We start from the raw sequence: 19590 nt of genomic DNA on the forward strand, positions 1-19590 counted from the left end.
AGCTCTGAGCAAATTATGGAAGAAGTTGAAAGCACTGATGAATTTAAATTGCTCTATTGTTGACGAAGTAAAGTTTCTTAACTTCTGATTAGCTATTTTACGTTGCTAATAGCACTACTGACATGTTACTTCGGATTTGTGTGTGTCTACCTGATTGCCAGAGGAGTACTCAGGGAATTATCAGAGTGACAAGGAATACCAGGGCTTGGATTGGACCAAGTAAAGGTTCTTTATATTATTTATAGATTAAAATAAATCAAGTAATTTCTCTAAGGGGAAATATTTTAGTGTGGAGAATTATACCTAAAATTTATACTAGCTAGCTGTAAAAGCAGCTCCCATGAAAACAGAAATAATATCGCTGGGTCTTGAGACTACTTCAGCCAAGGATGGAGTTCCTTCATTTCCTCTTATTGAACAGTTTCACAACAGCTAAATTTCTCTTAAATTGTAGCAGGGAGGGGGTGGGGAAGTAAGGTGTTTCCTGACAGGGAGAATCTGGGCCCAATTATTACTTCCATAACCTTTGACTGCAACTTCTAAATGAGTCAGGGGACCAGTGGGCTGTGAAATGGCTTCCTCAGTTACCAGGTCAAGTGCTGCTGGATGGTTTCCTATAATCAAAACATGAAGGGACTGAAGAAGAGAGACGGATTCTAAGCAAATAAGCAGCTTCTTATGTCCTCAATGAACCTGGATTTTTAAGTTTCAAAATAGATTTTGGTGACTCTCAACTCACCACTATGTTTCCCTGGTGTCCTTTTGCTATAAGATACCTCTGGTAATATGGAAAAGAACCAGAATCCTCTATAGATTTCACAAATGATGGCTTAACAGAAATGCCTGGGCCAATAACAGTGAGGATAGGATTGCTTCAGCTATGGCAAAATCTATTCGTGGCAATTATCTGAGTCTGAGAATCCAGATGTTGACAATGAAAAATGGATTATTTTCTGTTACAATGTGTCAACTCCAGCTAAGAACTGAACTGTGGAAAAAAGATGGGGGTGAGGGGTAGGCTGGGAGAAGTATTACACCTTTTGAAGAAGCCAATGATAGGATTAGTCACCATTCCTTCACTATACCACATTTTGACTCAATTTAACAACAATAAATTGGGAAAACATGGAGCAGAAATGGCCCAGAGAAGTCTTAAGTCCACCCCTCATTCAAAGCTATGAGCCTGGAAATCAGTGAGTTCCTAGTTTGTTCTGATGTGTTTCTTGTTGCTCCAAATCCACTCCTCTGTTACCATGGGCACAAGAAGAACCCAAAACATTACTTAAATGCTGGGTGGTGGATAATCCTAAAAAATTTGCCAATTTTAGAACTGAAAGTTTATACCCTGACTGTTCTAGATTACTGAGGAGAGAAGTGGGTCATCTTTCATAGGGCTTAGAGCACCTGTTTTAAAAAAGAAGAAATAATACATATTTTATAATCATGCATTGTTTTCATTAAGTTATATTTTAAGTGATTTAAGAATATGCACTATTGGAATCTCCTTTTTTTCTCCAAGAGTGAATTAATGAAGTTCACATTTCATGGACTTATTCTAATTAAAACAATAAAAAAAGGAATTTGAGGCTGATACCTTTTACTACAAGAGTATATAAAAAAGCATGCAAGTTCCCAACTGAATTCTGATAATATGTATCACAATGGAATTACTAATGTTCTTTTTCCAAAGATTGATAAATACTTCCATCTCCATATTTATACTATCTATTAGATAACACAAATAATTTTATGACTAATTATTTTATTGTTTTTACTTATTATATATGAGCAGCGCATGAGGGAGGCCAATTACTTGTAAGATAGCTTTCTATGACTACTGCCTGTTAAGGGTATTCCACTCTGAGAAGCAGCACATAAAATCAATCAAATTATTTTTTTTGGACACAGAAAGCCTAGGTAATAAAGGTGGACAAAAAGAAGGTAGGTCACCTGAGCTGAGATAACTTATCAGCTCTCAAATGGGATGAGCCAGTCATTCCATGGGATAAGCCCTCAAATGCCATCTCCTCCAAGGGGCCTTCCTGGCCATCCTATATATCACATTATCCTAGTTACTTCCTTGTTACACTTATCAGCTGTGTAACCTAGGGAATGTTACTTTTGTGTGCCTGAATTTCCTAATGTATAAAATGAAGATAATACTAATATTCCACCTCATAGTATTTTGAGAATTAAATGAGATAACACATGTTATATGCTTAGAACCATGCCCAGCACATAGCAAGTATTTATTAACTATTAGCTATTGTCGTCATTGTCAGCTTACTTGTTTATTGACTATCTCCCTCACTAAACAGCTAGGTTCATGAGGGTAATTACCTTATTTGTCTTGTTCACCACTATGTCTTCTTCATTGCCAAATACACATAGGCACACAGCAGGTGCTCAAAAATAATTACTGAATGAATGCTGTCTTATATTCTCACATATCCTTAAAAAAAACTTCCATCAATGAAGGATATCTGTATATGTACTTGTAACCAAAACAGTCATCATGAAAACTTCCCTAGAAAGGTAAAATCATCATTTAAAAAAAAACAAAAACAAGACACTTGATTATAAAAAAAGAGTCCTCCTGGGCCCACCAACCAAGACCACAGAGTATTATTCTTTTCTATATTAGTATGTGGAGGTCAAGCTCTCTGATGCCACAGTGTTGTAACTATCAATTTAGCCTGTGAAGAAGGGTTCCCAATCGTGATAGGAATTCTCAGATTTCAGCCTGTTTTTCTCTCATCATTATTTTCCAATGTCCTAAAAAAACACATTTCTCATTTTATCTTTCCCACAAGAACCTGGTCACACTCTGCTGTGGTTTCTAAGTTACAGCTACTCTAGACTCATTTTCTTGTCTGTACTTCTTCAGAGGTCCTGACCCCGTGCCGACACTTGGTCTATTCTTAGAGCGGCACCTCTAAATATTAATTCCTTTTACCTTTCATTGGTTGAAAGATGGCATTCAGAGGTAGAGGTTGCATACAACATGAAAGAAAATCCTGTGGGATTTCGTATCCCTCTTTCAAGAGTGTCCAGAAGAATATGATCTGAAGAGCTCACAGTCTTGCAGACACACACACACACGCACACACACACAGTACAGCTTAGCTACTCATGCTTTACAGCTTATCCAGATTTGCTGGAACAATCATGGATTTGTTGGAAAACACCAAGCACGAAGGAGTGACAGCACAGGTGAGAGGACAAGCCGATCCATAGAAGAAAATCAGCAGAAAAACCTTCCAAAAACAATTTTGAAGAGTATTTTTATCATTGCTCAAAGGTAAATTATCCACCATTAAACGTATGAAAATCTCAATGTCTGAACTTGAAACTGAGAGATGGAAGTGCACACTTAACACATTTTTAAAAAAATTATGTTTCCTATTGTTTCGAGACAGCTCCAATTGTATCCCCTCCAAAAGGACAACATAAAACATTTAAATGGCAATGAATGGAGGTCACCAGACAAAGCTATATGATAAACTGTGTGAAGTACAGCTCATAAGGGAAATTTCAAAGAATCCAGAAACCATAGCTAGAAGAGACCTCATATTATTATCTGGTTAGGCCTCCAGCAACATTAGGCCTTATAGCGACTTGGAGACAGTACAGAATAGTGGCCTTTGTAATACTGCAGATGAGGCTTGGTTCCTAATTCTGTCATTTATTAGCTTGTGAACTTAAAGAAGCTATTTTAACTTTTCTGAGCCTCAGTTTCCTCATCTATAAAATAGAGATAATAATATTACCTATTTCAAAGAATTATAGTTGCTGAAACATAGTATGAGTTTAATAAAACATTTTTTATTATAATATATAATTATTACGTTATTTTTATTTATTAGCACATTAGACTTTATTATACCCATTTCACAGTTGAGGCAACTGAAGCCCAGAAAATTTCAGAGGGACCTCTCTGGTGGCACAGTGGTTAAGAATCCACCTGCCAATGCAGGGGACATGGGTTCAATCCCTGGTCCGAGAAGATCCCACATGCCACTGAGCAACTAAGCCAGTGTGCCACAACCACCGAGCCAGCGCTCTAGAGCCCGCAAGCCACAACTACTGAAGCCCGCGTACTCTAGGGCCCACGTTCCACAACTACTGAGCCTGCGTGCTGCAACTACTGAAGCCTGTGAGCCTGGAGCCCAAGCTCCTCAACAAGAGAAGCCACCGCAATGAGAAGCCTGCGCACCTCAACGAAAAGTAGCCCCCGCTTACTGCAAGTAGAGAAAGTCCATGCGCAGCAACGAAGACCCAACACAGCCCAAAAAAAAAGGAAAAAAATTTCAGAAATTTTCCCAAGATTATGGAGTGAGGACTTATAAGGATAGGAGCTCTTTTTCTTCCCAGGGCAGAGCTCTTTTCACTTCATTATGCTTCTATAAATCAATACAAAACTCAGGTCTGCGAAAGAAGGATTTTCAGTAGATAAATTCACAATCAAAGGAAAATCAGGAACTTCTACCATTCAGGTCTCCTTGTCTACCAAATACTACTTCCTATTCAATCATATACGAACACCTTTCAAGTTGAGTTTTGTGTTTTTTTGTTTTTTTTAAGGATTTTGGAGCTTTGATGCTGGCTCACCTCTTAAAATAACTTGCCTCAGGCCAATATGGTGTTTTAGAGTTATAGAAATGTCAGGGAGAATGGCCATTACCAAAAAATCTAGAAACAGTAAATGCTGGAAAGGGTGTGGTGAAAAGGGAACCCTCCTGCACTGTTGGTGGGAATGTAAATTGATACAACCACTACAGAGAACAGCATGGAGGTTCCTTAAAAAACTAAAAATAGAACTACCATATGACATAGCAATCCCACTTCTGGGCATATACCCTGAGAAAACCATAATTGAAAAAGAGACATGTACCACAATGTTCATTGCAGCAGTATTTATAATAGCCAGGATATGGAAGCAACCTACGTGTCCATCAACAGATGAATGGATAAAGAAGATGAGGCACATATATACAATGGAATATTAGCCATAAAAAGAAACGAAATTGAATTATCTGTGGTGATGTGGATGGACCTAGAGTCTGTCATACAGAGTGAAGTAAGTCAGAAAGAGAAAACCAAATACTGTATGCTAATGCATATATATGGAATCTAAAAAAAAAAAATGAAATGGTACCGATGTGGCAGGGCAGGAATAAAGACATAGACATAGGGAATGGACTTGAGGACACAGTTGGGGGGTGCTTGAGAGGAGGAAGCTGAGGTGAAGTGAGAGTAACATCGACATATATACACTACCAAATGTTCAATAGCTAGTGGGAAGCAGCAGCATAGCACACGGAGATCAGCCCGGTGCTTTGCGATGACCTAGAGGGGCGGGATAGGGAGGGTGGGAGGGAGGTTCAAGAGGGAGGGGATATGGAGACATATGTATGCATATGGATGATTCACTTTGTTATACAACAGAAACTAACACAGTATTGTGAAGCAGTTATACTCCAATAAAGATCTATTTTTAAAAAATGTCAGGTATGTGCCATTCACATAGATTATGTAATTTTTAGTTTTCTAAGGACAAGAAACTGCTCACTTGGCAACTAGATTTCTATCAGCACTGTGGAAAAAAGTCTTAAGATTTTTTTTTTTCTAACAGTGTACTGCTAGATAAAAGCTATAATCAATAGCATTTGGAAACAGTTATAAGTCTTACTAGAGTTCGGTATTAGTTACATACACCAGTGGGTTCACTTTTGGAGTGCTACATACATGGTATACAGCTTCTTTTTTTTTTTTTGGCCGTGCTGCGCGTCATATGGGATCTTAGTTCCTGATCAGGGACCTAACCCGTGCCCCCTATAGTGTAAGTGCGGAGTCCTAACCACTGGACCGCCAGGGAATTCCAGTAGACAGCTTCTTAAATGGCAGGATATAGAACTTTATCAAAAGAATCAAGAAAAAAGAGAGAAAGAACAAGAGACGGTCCTTATTCATAATAAGACCAAGAATAAGAGTGGATAGTATGCAATAACCTAAAATACAGATACAGCTGTAGATTCAACATTTACCTAACACCTATCATATAATAAGCATCATGCCAGGTATTGGGAATACAGGGATGAAGAAGAAATGATGCCTATCCTCAAGGAACCAGCACAGTAGGGAAAGGACTTATAAAGGAGATGGGGGAGGGGGAATAGAGTAAAATGAAAAAAGCCAGGAAGAAGCACTGTCCCCAGAAGAATCATATTTCATTTGGCAAGGAGCCTCAAGGGTGCTCGTACAGATTAAATAGCCTAGAAACTTGACCCCTAGGCTTGTCAGTTCTGTAAAAGCAAGCAAGGCTATTCAATCTCAGTCTTTATTCCCAGTCCACCTCATTTGCTTCAGCCCATACCTCGAGAACAAGTGACATTCCTTGTTCTACTTCACCCTCCTTTAGAAGACTGGGAGAAGAGAAGGGACCAGCTCTGATCCTGGCAAGCCTGTTTTTCCCAGGAACTTGAAATTCCAATCCGTAAGAAATCTAGATTTTGTTTGCAAGACTTATAGCTCAGCAAAAGAGCTAGGGGGAGTCAAGAATTCCCCTAACAGCAACCCAAGTTAAGGCCATTAGAAGAGATGTCTGATCTTCAACGAACCTCTGGAGAACAGAAAGGAAAATAAAATTGTTTTCAAGGAGGATGGACTTGAGCTCATGATGCACCATAAGTAGAAGCCTATAAGAGGCTATTCTTCCTTTTTTAGAATGCTTACAATAAACCAGAAAAAAAGGAAAAAGAAGACAAATGATTATATAAATATGTTGGCATTTTGGTAATAAAAATAATTTTTTGTATTTCTTTAGCATATCCTTTCATGAAGACCAAGGTATTTTAAACTGATTATTTCATTCAGCCTAAAAACAGTTCTGTGATACCAAAAAGAAAGAAATAGGTAAGAGAGATTAAGAGGTATAAACTTTCAGTTGCAAACTAAATGACTTACGGGTATGAAATGTACAGTGTGGGGAATATGGTCAATAACTATGTAATACCTAAAAAAGAAACAAAAACAAAAAACTATGTAATATCTTTGTATGGTGAACTATCACAACTAGACTTATTGCAGTGATCAGTTTCAAATGCATAGAAGTATCAAATCACTATGTTGTGTAACAGGAGCTAACAGTGTTATAGGTCAATAATTCAAAAACAAACAAACTCATAGAAAAAAAGATCAGATTTCGGGTCATCGGAGGTGGGTGGGGGATAGGAGGAAGTGCATAAAGGCAGGCAAAACTTCCAGTTATAAGATAAACCAGTACTAGGGATGTAATAATGTACAAGATGATAAATATAATTAACACTGCTGCATGTTACAAATGAAAATTGTGAAGAGAGTAAATCCTAAGAGTTCTCATCAAAAGAAAAAAGTTTTTTTCTATTTCTTTAATTATCTATCTATATAAGATGATGGATGTTCACTAAACTTATTATGATAATCACTTCATGATGTGTGTAAATCAAATCATTATGCCATGCACCTTAAACTTAGACAGTACTATACGTCAATTATATCTTGAATAAATTATAACTTGAAGAAAACAATTTTTTAATAAATTAAAAAATAATCATTTTGACTTTTACACACTCCAAGCATACTTTATAAAGAAACACTACTCCTCAAAGATATAATCTGTGAAAGATGTCCTGCCTCTAGAAATAATCTTAAATCATTAAGTGATTGACACAGCCTCCTGTAGAAAGAAAACTGCAGAGGAATATCATCCTAAGCATTTCCACGAAAAAAGCCAGCCAAGAAAAACACAGGCTAAAGGAACACTGACTAAAGGAAATCAGAGTGAATATTCTGAATAAGAGGGAAAGTTAAAAATTATAAGAGGAACCTAAAAAAACCAGATCTAATAGATCAAACAAGCAGCAGTTGAACTTTTATAGTTATCACCACTCATGAGACTTATCATTGGACAAAACTAGCTGCACCAAAGGCATGTTCCAAAACCTGTTTGGGCAGCCCTCAATCAGTCTAAGCATTCACTGCCACTACATAATCAGCATTGCCCTGCTCTACTTTTCATGTATCTTGCCTGCTTCCAAAAGCCTCCTCTGGGCCCACGCTATAGGCAAAGCACTCATGTACTTACTATTCAGTGAAGAACCTGGCAATGCCATATTGGCTAATATCTTCCTTGTTCTCTAGCAGCTGGCATACTGCATCCTCCATGTATGTGAGGACATGGCGCTGGGCTACAAAAAACAAACAAACAAAGACAGAAAGAGAAAGTGAGAGGGATACAAAAAAAAAAGTCCTTCCAATCCCAGTAGGCCATGAAAGTCAATCAAGGTGTTGGTTCTGTTCTAGGAAGTGGACCGGAATAGGCAAACCAAACTTGCTGGCCCTAACTGAGCTAGTCTCAATGGGCAGAATGGGAGATGCTGTAGAACATAACCTATTGCCGTGTGATTGGCTGTTAGTATTAATATCAACCCTTCACTCTTCATTTCAGTGATTAGGGTGAGGAGCTTTAGCACCATTTAGCAGGTACACCTGGGAATTCTTTCTTCCTACCTCCTTCCACCTTCTTCCACTTCTGCGTGTCCCAGAAATTTATCCCAGGGAGTAATGATTCTATGCCTGAAACATGGATGATCTGACTGCAAGGAAAACTCAATTCTTTAATTTAAAAAAAAGTCACTGAAAAAGTTTAAGGACCATGAAGATTTCAGTAAAGTTGTCATAAGTTATTAACCTTGATAAATAATAAGACCATGAAATCTGTGTGGCCCAATTTATCAGAAATCATGTTTTCTACATTTGTTGTGAGGGATAAATGTGTGACTTAATCATGGGCTTGTAATACAGGGTGATGAGTATTAGAATTAGACAGACCTGGGTTGGAATCATGGCTCTGTCTGATAGCTTAGTCTTGGATAGTTATTTAATCTGCACCTGTTTTCTTCTTTATCAAGTGTGGAAAGAAACATTATTTAATTAAATTAATTAATTTATTTATAAATTGAAGTATAGTTGATTTACAATGTTGTGTTAGATTCTGGTGTACAACAAAGTGACTCAGTTATATATATATGTTCTTTTTCATATTCTTTTCCATTACAAGTTATTACAAGAGATCGAATATAGTTTTCTGTGCTATACAGTAGAACCTTGTTGTTTATCTATTTTATATATAGTAGTTTGTATTTGCTAATTCCAAACTCCTAGTTTATCCCTTCCCCCTTCCCCTTTGGTAACTGTAAGTTTGTCATCTATGTCTGTGGGTCTGTTTTGTAAATAAGTTCATTTGTATCATAATTTATTTTACTTATTTTTATTTTTTTATACATTTATTTATTTATTTTTGGCCGCATTGGGTCTTCACTGCTGCATGCGGGCTTTCTCTAGTTGTCGTGAGCGGGGGCTACTCTTCGTTGCAGTGTGCGGGCTTCTCATTGCAGTGGCTTCTCTTGTTGTGGAGCACGGGTTCTAGGCGTGCGGGCTTCAGTAGTTGTGGCACGTGGGCTCAATAGTTGTGGCTTGTGAGCTGTAGAGCGCAGGCTCAGTAGTTGTGGCGCATGGGCTTAGCTGCTCCGTGGCATGTGGGATCTTCCCGGACCAGGGCTCGAACCCATGTCCCCTGCATTGGCAGGCGATTCTTAACCACTGCACCACCAGGGAAGTCCCTGTATCATATTTTAGATTCCACATATAAGTGATGAAAGAAACATAATTTAATTCTTTCTCAAAACATGGTCAATCAACTTCTTGATCTGAATCACTCGAGACACCCTGTTAAAATACAAATTGATCATCTGACAATATCTCAGACTTGGCGACCTTAAAATTCTAACTGGAGCCCAGTAATCTTTAACAGGTACCCTTGATGTTTCTGATGTAGTTTAAGAATCACTGGTTAAGAACTTTGGCTTTGGAGTTCTAAGACACTTGAGTTCCATTCTCAGCCCCACCAAATGCTAGCTGTGTGACCTTGAGCAAATTATTCTGCAAGCTTATTTCCTGTGGATAATAATACCGTTACTATTCATAAACCACAATACCTGGTTTTCTTGATAATATATTTTATTAAAAGCTATGTCAAAGGGCTATTGGAGGTTTACTTCAGTAATACAGCAGAGCTTCTAATATAGCAGGTGCTCACCAAATGCTTGCTCCCCTTCCCTGAGTTTTGTCTTTAGGTATAACAGTGGTAGCCTGGCACACTTCATATAGAAACTTCCAATTCAGTACTTCCATTTGCCATCCTATTTTTTACAAAAAAGCAAAACAAAACAACTTTCGTCTGGAACAGTAAGAACAAAAAACCCAAAAGTAATAAATATCTTGCCAAAAAGCAGTCCCACAAAGTTGCTACTGAGATGGGCATTTGCCTCTTTCACATTTTCATCCTTCAGGAAAATATGAAAGAATTACCTAAAATTTGTAAAAATAGGTACTTCAAAAAAACATTCCTGAAGTCCTGGTAGTTTAGTGAGATTATAAAGCAAATAAGTTTATCTACCCAAGCTCTACTCAAGTGAGTCTTTGACAGTGGTTACCTAAAGTTTCACCATGTTTACACCAGCCTAAAGTCCAGATGAATGACATGTTTACATTCCATGACTTATTCTATCAATATCAGTGCTTCCCAAAGCTAACAACTATCAGCTACCACAAACATTCTCTAACCCTGACCTCAGAAAAAGATGTGAAAACAAAACCAGTGCTTCAGCAACAGTTCATCCAACTGGAAAACTATTTTGCTAAGAAATGGCCAAAACTGACAGTGAAGTCGTGAGATAATACATGACAATCTCTTGGGACTTCCCTGGCAGTCCAGTGGTTAGGACTCAGTGCTTCCACTGCTGTTGGCCCTGGGTTCAATCCCTGGTCAGGGAACTAAGATCCTGCAAGCCACATGGCATGGCCAAAAAAAAAAAAAAAAAAAGATGATTTCTGGCATTAATTGTTTTATAATTAAGCATATATGAAATCGGGAAGAAAAAAATGGCCAAACCAACATTAAAATCAGGTATACTTTCACCTCTGAGTTTCCTTCCCTTATTCCACTCACTTATCCTGGTCTTACAAAAAGATTTCTTCCTTGGGCTGTATAGGCGTTTATGACTTAGATCTACCTAAGGCTACTACAAGACTAGGGGTTTTTTTTATTTTGTTTTGTTTTTTTTTTTTTTTTTGGTTTGGTTGTTTGTTTTGTTTTTTGATGGTAGAAATGAAAGAGCTCTACTTAGAAGCAAATCCTGCTGCTTCTCCTCCCTAGCTCCAGGGACTAAAAGTCAATGTGAAAGCCCTTTAAGGGAGAAATGTTTTCAGAGCAGTTAAAATCAAAGTACTTTCGTCCTCCTCAAAAAAAGGAGGACTTTTCTGGAAAACAGACTTTGCATGAGAAAAAAAAAAAAAAAAGCAGGGGGGGAGAGGGGAAGGAAAAAAGAAAACAAATATAAATAAAGGACTATACTTATTTAACATTCAGCTACCAATCAGACATTTAGAGTTTAATATTACACATAATAATGATAATAACAGCTCTACCAATTTTGAGGACCTGTGCAACTTACTGAACAACAATGGGCCAGAGACTGTGCTAATTGTTTTACATGCATGATTTTATTTAGTCTTCACAACAATCCTATGATAGAAATTTTGATCATGTTTCTGTTTTACAAATGGGAGAACTGAGATTTATAGAATTAAAGTAACTTGCTCAAGATCACACAGCTAGTGAGAAGAGAAGCCAAGATTCAAACCAAGGTGTGTCCTACCAAGAATCCATGCTTTTAACACTATATACCACACTGCCTCATCACTGACACTTTCTAATCAGTTTTAGAAATAAATATGATCTTCATTTTACACAGAGCACAAAAGCAGGGGTGTATGTTGATAGTAAAATCATCTGAGAGATGTGGTCCACTTGTGTCCATGTGAATTCATATGTGTGTATGTGAGTGTGTCTATATCCTGTCCCCACCTGCATAGGTATGCATGCTAATCAGCATTTGTGTGAAGTTAAAACTTGTCCCCAAATTTCAAAGTTTCTTACGAAGAACCACCCCACCACAAAGTATTCACTCCACCCATTCCTAGTTCGGAAAGTAGAAACAGAAAGCCCTAGTGCTCTTTTTTCTTTTTTTTTCTTTTTTTTACATCTTTATTGAAGTATAATTGGTTTACAATGGTGTGTTAGTTTCTGCTTTATAACAAAGTGAATCAGTTATACATATACATATGTTCCCATACCTTTTCCCTCTTGCATCTCCCTCCCTCCCACCCTCCCTATCCCACCCGTCTAGGTGGTCACAAAGCACCAAGCTGGTCTCCCTGTGCTATGCGGCTGCTTCCCACTAGCTATCTATTTTACGTTTGGTAGTGTATATATGTCCTAGTGCTCTTTTCGTCTGTGCGTGAAGCGAAGGAGCTAAGAAGAGCCAGCAGAGGTAGGAAGAAGTTCCTCCCCAAGAATTTCACACAAGCCAAGTGCAAAGAGCTCTCTCTAAATTGCTGCTCCCTGGTGGTTTCCTTCCTGTGCAGCTCTTATCATTCCAATGTTCTTTCTGTGGTTAAGGGCACCACCCAGCCATGGAAAATCCTTGTACTTTACCAAACTTCAGCGAGACAGAAGTTCAAAGCTCTTGTCTGGCAATAAAACATGGAGGGTGTCACTTCATGTTATTTTTTAAATGCAAAAGAATAAGCTTTAATTTATGTGAATGATTAAAGAATAAAAACTGCACACCTGCACCCCTGGAGGGCAAAGATATCTGGGCACCTTAGCTGCCCTCTTGGAAAAGGAAAAGCATTTCAGGTTGGCTTTTCTTCTTCTGCTTTGCTGTGATTTCCACAAGACCAGGATTAAGTTTTCTGACATGAACCAATATGCTCTATTGTTCTGAAATCCACACTAAGGCCCAAGAGTCCATGTTTTGCTCAGACAGCATCGCTCACAAGGTTCATATAAAGATCATACAGTGTTTACTTATCTTTTACTTAGATATTTCAGTGCAGTGTACTGAAGCTATAAGTGCTTATCTCAGACTGCACTGCACTGAAATATCTAAGTAAAAGATAAGTAAATAGGGCTTCCCTGGTGGCGCAGTGGTTGAGAGTCCGCCTGCCGATGCAGGGGACACGGGTTCGTGCCCCAGTCCGGGAAGATCCCAAATGCCACGGAGCGGCTGGGCCCATGAGCCATGGCCGCTGAGCCTGCGCATCCGGAACCTGTGCTCCGCAACGGGAGAGGCCGCAACAGTGAGAGGCCCGCTTACCGCAAAAAAAAAAAAAAAAAAAAAAAAAGTTAAGTAAATACTGTATGATCTTTATATGAACGTTACGAGTGAAAGCAATTGTGGATCAGAAACTTCTTGGTTCTCCGTTGAATCACCTCCTGCTGATCACTTAATCTCTATATACCACAGTCACTCTTGCTATAAAATGGGTATGACATTAAGAATATCTCTAATAGGGCTTCCCTGGTGGCGCAGTGGTTGAGAGTCCGCCCGCCGATGCAGGGGACGGGTTCGTGCCCCGGTCCGGGAAGACTCCACATACCGCGGAGCGGCTAGGCCCGTGAGCCATGGCCGCTGAGTCTGCGCGTCTGGAGCCTGTGCTCCACAACGGGAGAGGCCACAACAGTGAGAGGCCCGCGTACCGCAAAAAAAAAAAAAAGAATATGTCTAATAATAAACTGCTTCTTTAGAATACATTTGATATACACAGAAGGTAACATATTAATGATTATGTTATTATTGCTACATACTAATTTCACAGATTAAAACAACATAGCAATTTATTGCAATGGTTAAGAACATGGGCTCTGGAGTCAGGCTGACCTGGATTTGATTTCTAGCTCTGGTACTTATTAGCTGTGTGACTTGAAGCAAATTACCTAATCTCTCTGCCCTTTTCTGTAAAATTGGGAAATAATACCTACCACCTAAGGTTGTAGTGAGGAGTAAATAAAATAACTTATGGAATAATCTTAGCATAGTGCTTGGCACATAGTAAATATGCAATAAACATTAGCTATTATGTTTATTATTGTTGTTTTATTACAGTTGTTACTACATATCCCTCCCAGACATCGCACCTCACAAGACATTGGGTTTCAACATTAAGGAACACCCGGAGGCCAACCTACTATAGCCCCCTACTCACCTAGTTAAAGTTCTGCTCATCTAACCAAGGATGTTTACAGATTATCTTCAAGGATTCCTGGGCTATATAAAACCCTACACATATGATAATATACATAATCTATACCCATTTCAGCTATAGCCTTTAAACTTGTGGGAAGCATTCATTTATTAACTGTTAATTACTCAGGAGGCTCTAATTTATATGGGTAAAGTCCACAACTATTTCTTTTTACTCTCTTGCCAAGCATAAATACCATCAAAGCATTAGCTATTTATTTTGCAATTAAATGACAAGGGGTCCCATTTGAAAATTTTTGCTTGACAGGCTACCTACATCATTGAGACCACTCATTTTATTATATTAGTATTTTATACAGAGTCCCTGTATTAGAATAAACAAGTTTCCCCAGAAGATATTCACATGAATTACAATATGTGATATTAATAGATACAAGAGCAAGAGCAGTGTAAGTGAAAAGCAGAGTACATACATATATTCAACTTTAAATCTGACTTTCTTCTCCCTTACCAGAGACCTTTTGAGACACATTTTTGTCTTTGAAGCCTCTTGAGATTTAGATGCTGGCTGGCACAAATAAGTGCTGAATTAAATTAAGACTGTTCTCTGAGATTAGAAAAGTAACCCTGTTAACCAACGACCTGTCACGTAAACTGTTTAGAAGCTTCAAGTTTAATATCATATATAAATCACTAACATGATATAGTATTTGATCTCGTTAAGTACATATAGATAGCTTAATGGTTTAAAAAGTTAATAAACCTCTAAAACTAATTATTTACATCCTCCATCTTTACTGGTATGTCCTGATCCAGGGACACAGTATATTCTGGTAAAATATTTTATCACCCATACAAGACCATCTTTGATCTTAGATCACACTAGACCAATTTCCTTTGACCAAAGGAGATGGGGAAATGAGGAAAACCAGCACATGCAATACTTATACAACCCAATGAGGTAGGAAATAGACTTTTTTGAAGCTCAGAGAGGTTAAGGAACCTGCTTAGTCTTAAAAAATGGCTGAGCTAGAATTCAAACTTAAGATTTAACTCCAAAGCCCATGCCCTTCCACTTCAACCCTAGCTCTCAAAAACAAAACAAAATAAGAAAAAGCTAAGAACCTACAATGTGTCCCATTTTACACTGTATTATCTAGAAAACACTGGCTCTCCATTCTTAATACTAGAAAAGAAACTTCAGTTGGTAAATAGGATAAAGTATTGGCATGATCTTTAAACTTAAAAAAATGTTTATTTATAATTACATATTTAATTATTTTTAAAGATTCAAACAATATAGAAAAAGTAAAAAACCAATCCCAGTTCCCAATCAGTTTGGTACTCATACTTAAAAAAATATATAAACACAGTTTGTGAGCTTGGTTTTGTTTTTAAGTAAATGACATATACTTTTCTGTACCTTACTATTTTCACTCAACCATGTTTGGAAATCTTTTATGAAAAATATGGAACCAACTTATTTGCCAATGGTAAATACTCCTCTATTGATAAATACTCAGGTTGTTCCCACATTTTCACTATAGCAAACTGTGCTGGGTTGAACATTCTTGCACTTGTTTTCCTGTGCATACGTACAAGAGTTTTCCTAAGGCAGATATCTCAAAATTGAATGGACATGTCACAGGATGCGCATATCCTCATGGTTTTTTTTTTTTTTTTAGTTTTATTGAGAAACAATTGACATACATTACTGTGTAAGTTTAAAGAATACAGCATAATGGCTTGATTTACATATACTATGAAATGATTATCGCAATAGGTTAAGCTAACATCCATCTTCAAATATAGATACAATAAAAAGAAAAGAAAGAAGAAAAAAAAAGAAAAATTTCTCCTTGGATAAGAGCTCTTGGGATCTACTCTCTTAACAACTTTCCCATACATCATACAGCAGTGTTAACAACAGTCATCATGCTGTACTTAACATCCCCAGGACTCATTTACCTTATTCCTGGAAATCTGCACCCTGTCCTACCATCACCCCCACAATCCTCCTATTCTCCTTCCCCCAACCCTCTGCCTCTGGCAACCACATGTCTGATCTCTTTTTTCAGAGTTTGGTGGGTTTTTTTAGATTCCACATATAAGTGAGATCATAGAGTATCTGTCTATCTCTTTCTGACTTATTTAATTCAGCATAATGCCTTCAAGGGCCATCCATGTTGTTGCAAATGGTAGGATTTCCTCCTTTTTTTTTTTTTTTTTTTTGCGGTACGCGGGCCTCTCACTGTTGTGGCCTCTCCCGCTGCGGAGCACAGGCTCCGGATGCGCAGGCTCAGCGGCCATGCCTCACGGGCCCAGCCGCTCCGAGGCATGTGGGATCTTCCCGGACCGGGGCACGAACCCATGTCCTCTGCATCGGCAGGCGGACTCTCAACCACTGCGCCACCAGGGAAGCCCAATTTCCTCATTTTTAATAATATTCTGAATAATATTCAGAATATTATTAAAATAATATTCCGGTGTGTGTATTTTTTCCACAACTTCTTTATCCATTCATCCATCAATGGACACTTAGATTGTTTCCCTATCTTGGCTATTGTTAAGTATGTTACTATGAACATGGGGATGTAGGTACCTTTTCCATTTTGTGCTTTTGTTTCCTTTGGATATATTCCCAGAAGTGGAATTGCTGGATCACATGGTAGTAGTTCTATTTTTAATTTTTTGAGGATTCTCTGTACTGTTTTCCATAGTTGCTGTACCAACTTACAATCATAACAACAGTACACAAGAATTCCCTTTTTTCCACATCTTCATGTTTACTAGATATACACAGTTGCTTTACAAAGGGTTATTCCAATTTATACTCCTCCCCACCATGAGAAAATCTGTTTTCACTAAAGCTTTGTGACTTTTGCCAATTTAACAGCTATAAAATAGTTTCTCACTGTTGTTTTAATAGTTTAGTCTTCTTAATTACTTAATTAAATAAAGTTAAGCATATTTTCATGGTTACTTGTATTTCTCTTCTGTGAATAATCTGCTAATATCCTTTGCCCATTTTCCTCTCTGGCTGTCTTTTTTCTTTCTTGATTTGGAGGTTTTTCTAATTCTCTATATGTGCAAATATGGGTTTTCTACCTTATGGGTTTTCTTTTCATTTGTTTATGGTACCCTTCATTGCACAGTTTAAAATGTTGATGTAATCAAAAGTATTTATCTGTGCCCTTTGTGCTTTGCGTCTTGTTCAAACAGGCCTTCTGTACTCCAAGTGTATAAACCTATTACCCTATATTTTGTTCTGGTATGATATTTAATTTAAGCTAATTACGTCCCTTGCCAAAATTGTGAGTTCACAATTAACATAGTCAGTATAATACAAAAAGAAATTTAAAACTTGCGGTGGAGAAAAATAAAGTAAAAGTGTTAACCCAAAATCAAGCTTCTCTAAACACTAACTAGCTCTGAATATAAAACAGTTGCATGTCAAGTTTAACTTTGGGCCCCCAGAAAAAAACTGTAAGTGAATCACAACTTGCAGATCAATATCTTGAGAAATATCCTTTATATAAATGCAGGAGGCCTCCCTCTTTTAATAGCTCTTGATCATTACGGAGTTTGCTTAATGGTAGCTAAACCTACAAATACAATAAAATGACAGGCAACATTTATTAAGCTCTATGAAAGACAGCATTCTAAGCATTTTATAGGTAATAATTCATTTACTGCTCACAACAATCCTATGAGATGGGTACTTTTATTATATTTCCATTTTACAGGTGAAAAAAGGAAGACTCAGACATGTAATTTACCTAAAGGTTAAAGGGCTGGTAAGCAGCAGAGACAGGATTTGAATCCAGGCCTTTGGTCTGCACTACACTATATTGCAGCCCTTAAAGAGCTACGGAGCATATGTATCAAATGGAATTTTCTAAGAACAAATGTACAAATTAAGGAAAGATCTTTTACATTAACAGTTATAAAACAGACAAAACTAATACATTGCATTTGGACACCCAAACCACCACAGTGCTGCTATACAGCTAGTCAAACTCAAATACTAAAAGATAAGCCAGGAGCAAAGAAAGCATTACACATATGTTAACATCACCTGTGACAACCAGAAAACAAGAGGTGACTAAAGGTCTCTATGTAAAGTAGAAGACAAAAAACTAAAGTCTACTTCCTTCAACCAACGGTGGTATTGTACAAGTTAACAGCTGAGTCCCCTGACATTCAAACAGTTTCTAGTCAACCATTAATCCTCTCCTCTTCCTTCTCCTTCCTAAAACTGGTGGGGGGGGGGGGGTTTGGGGGGGGGAAGAGGCAGATGTCAATTAAGGCTAAGTACTTAAATCTTATTGCTTCAGTATTTCCAGCCTAAATCTCATAATACAGAATTAGTATGTTTGAGTCTTGCAATTTCAAGTGCCAGAAACTACAGAAATCTTTTTTCTTTTTTTTTTAAGGAAGCTATTACAGAGATCCAAACTTAAAGCACTCAGAGAGCTGACCATAACAAAATGCACTGCCTAAATGCAGAGAAATCTAAAGTAGCACTTAAGTTTCCCACAGTTATGATCTATGGGATACATGAAGAATCCAAGCATTGTCATGACAAAAGCTTTGCAAAAATAGTTACTCATAGAGCAGTATGGTTATCAAATCAACTCCATAAACATTCACAATACCATTTTCCAGAAAGCACCATGAATTAAAAAAAAAAAACCTATAAACTGACAAACATGGAGAAATCATATTGTCATAATGTGCAACTCATAATGTCATGTCAGGCAGGGAAGTATTAATGTTATAGGGTGAAAATGAATTGTGCTACATAGTCATTAAAGGTTGTAGCCTTTGTGGCAAACCATGCATTTACAGATTATCAGCAATTATGTTTGGTAATATGCAATTTAACTATGAATATACAGATTAGTGATATTAATGCAGCAAGGTACGAATGCAACAACTTATCAATTACTTGACATTTTACATTCAAACTATTTCATAAAAATTAGTTAGCACTCACAATAACTCATAAAACAGCAACAGGGTCTCATTTAATCTAGTGGCAGAAAGATACAGAAGAGTTCTAATTAAAGGCAGCTGAAAACTCATGGGCTTAGAATTCCCAATCTTCTTTCTTCTGATTGATACTGCTTCTGTATGAAGGTGGAGATTCTTTTTCAAATGAGAGTCTCACATGTCAAATCCCCACTCAGAACTATGTCTACACCGTGCTTATGGGATATGGCTACAATAATGCTCAGTAATCCCTTTGAGTTTCTATTTTTGTTATGAAAGTAAAGGATGCTAACATAGATATTTATAGATGCCTAGAGGCCTAGGCCAAAGTGCACAAAAGTCATATGCGGTGAATGACTGGAACAGGATAGGCTAGACAGAGAGGCCCTAGTTTAGTTTACACAGGAAATTCATGTCATCATTTAACATATCATCTAAATTAATG

General features: G+C 37.6%; 1 protein-coding gene across 1 annotated transcript in view; it reads right to left on the reverse strand.

Annotated features, from left to right (window-relative positions):
- Positions 1–19590, reverse strand: part of CSTPP1 (centriolar satellite-associated tubulin polyglutamylase complex regulator 1) — a 187331-nt gene that overhangs the window by 141628 nt on the left and 26113 nt on the right. The window contains exon 2 of the mRNA XM_079929743.1: positions 8126–8228. Coding sequence (XP_079785869.1) covers positions 8126–8228 — 103 coding nt within the window. The remainder of the gene's footprint in view (positions 1–8125; positions 8229–19590) is intronic.

This window comes from Stenella coeruleoalba, assembly GCF_951394435.1.
Source record: "Stenella coeruleoalba genome assembly, chromosome: 8".
Lineage (NCBI taxonomy): Eukaryota > Metazoa > Chordata > Mammalia > Artiodactyla > Delphinidae > Stenella > Stenella coeruleoalba.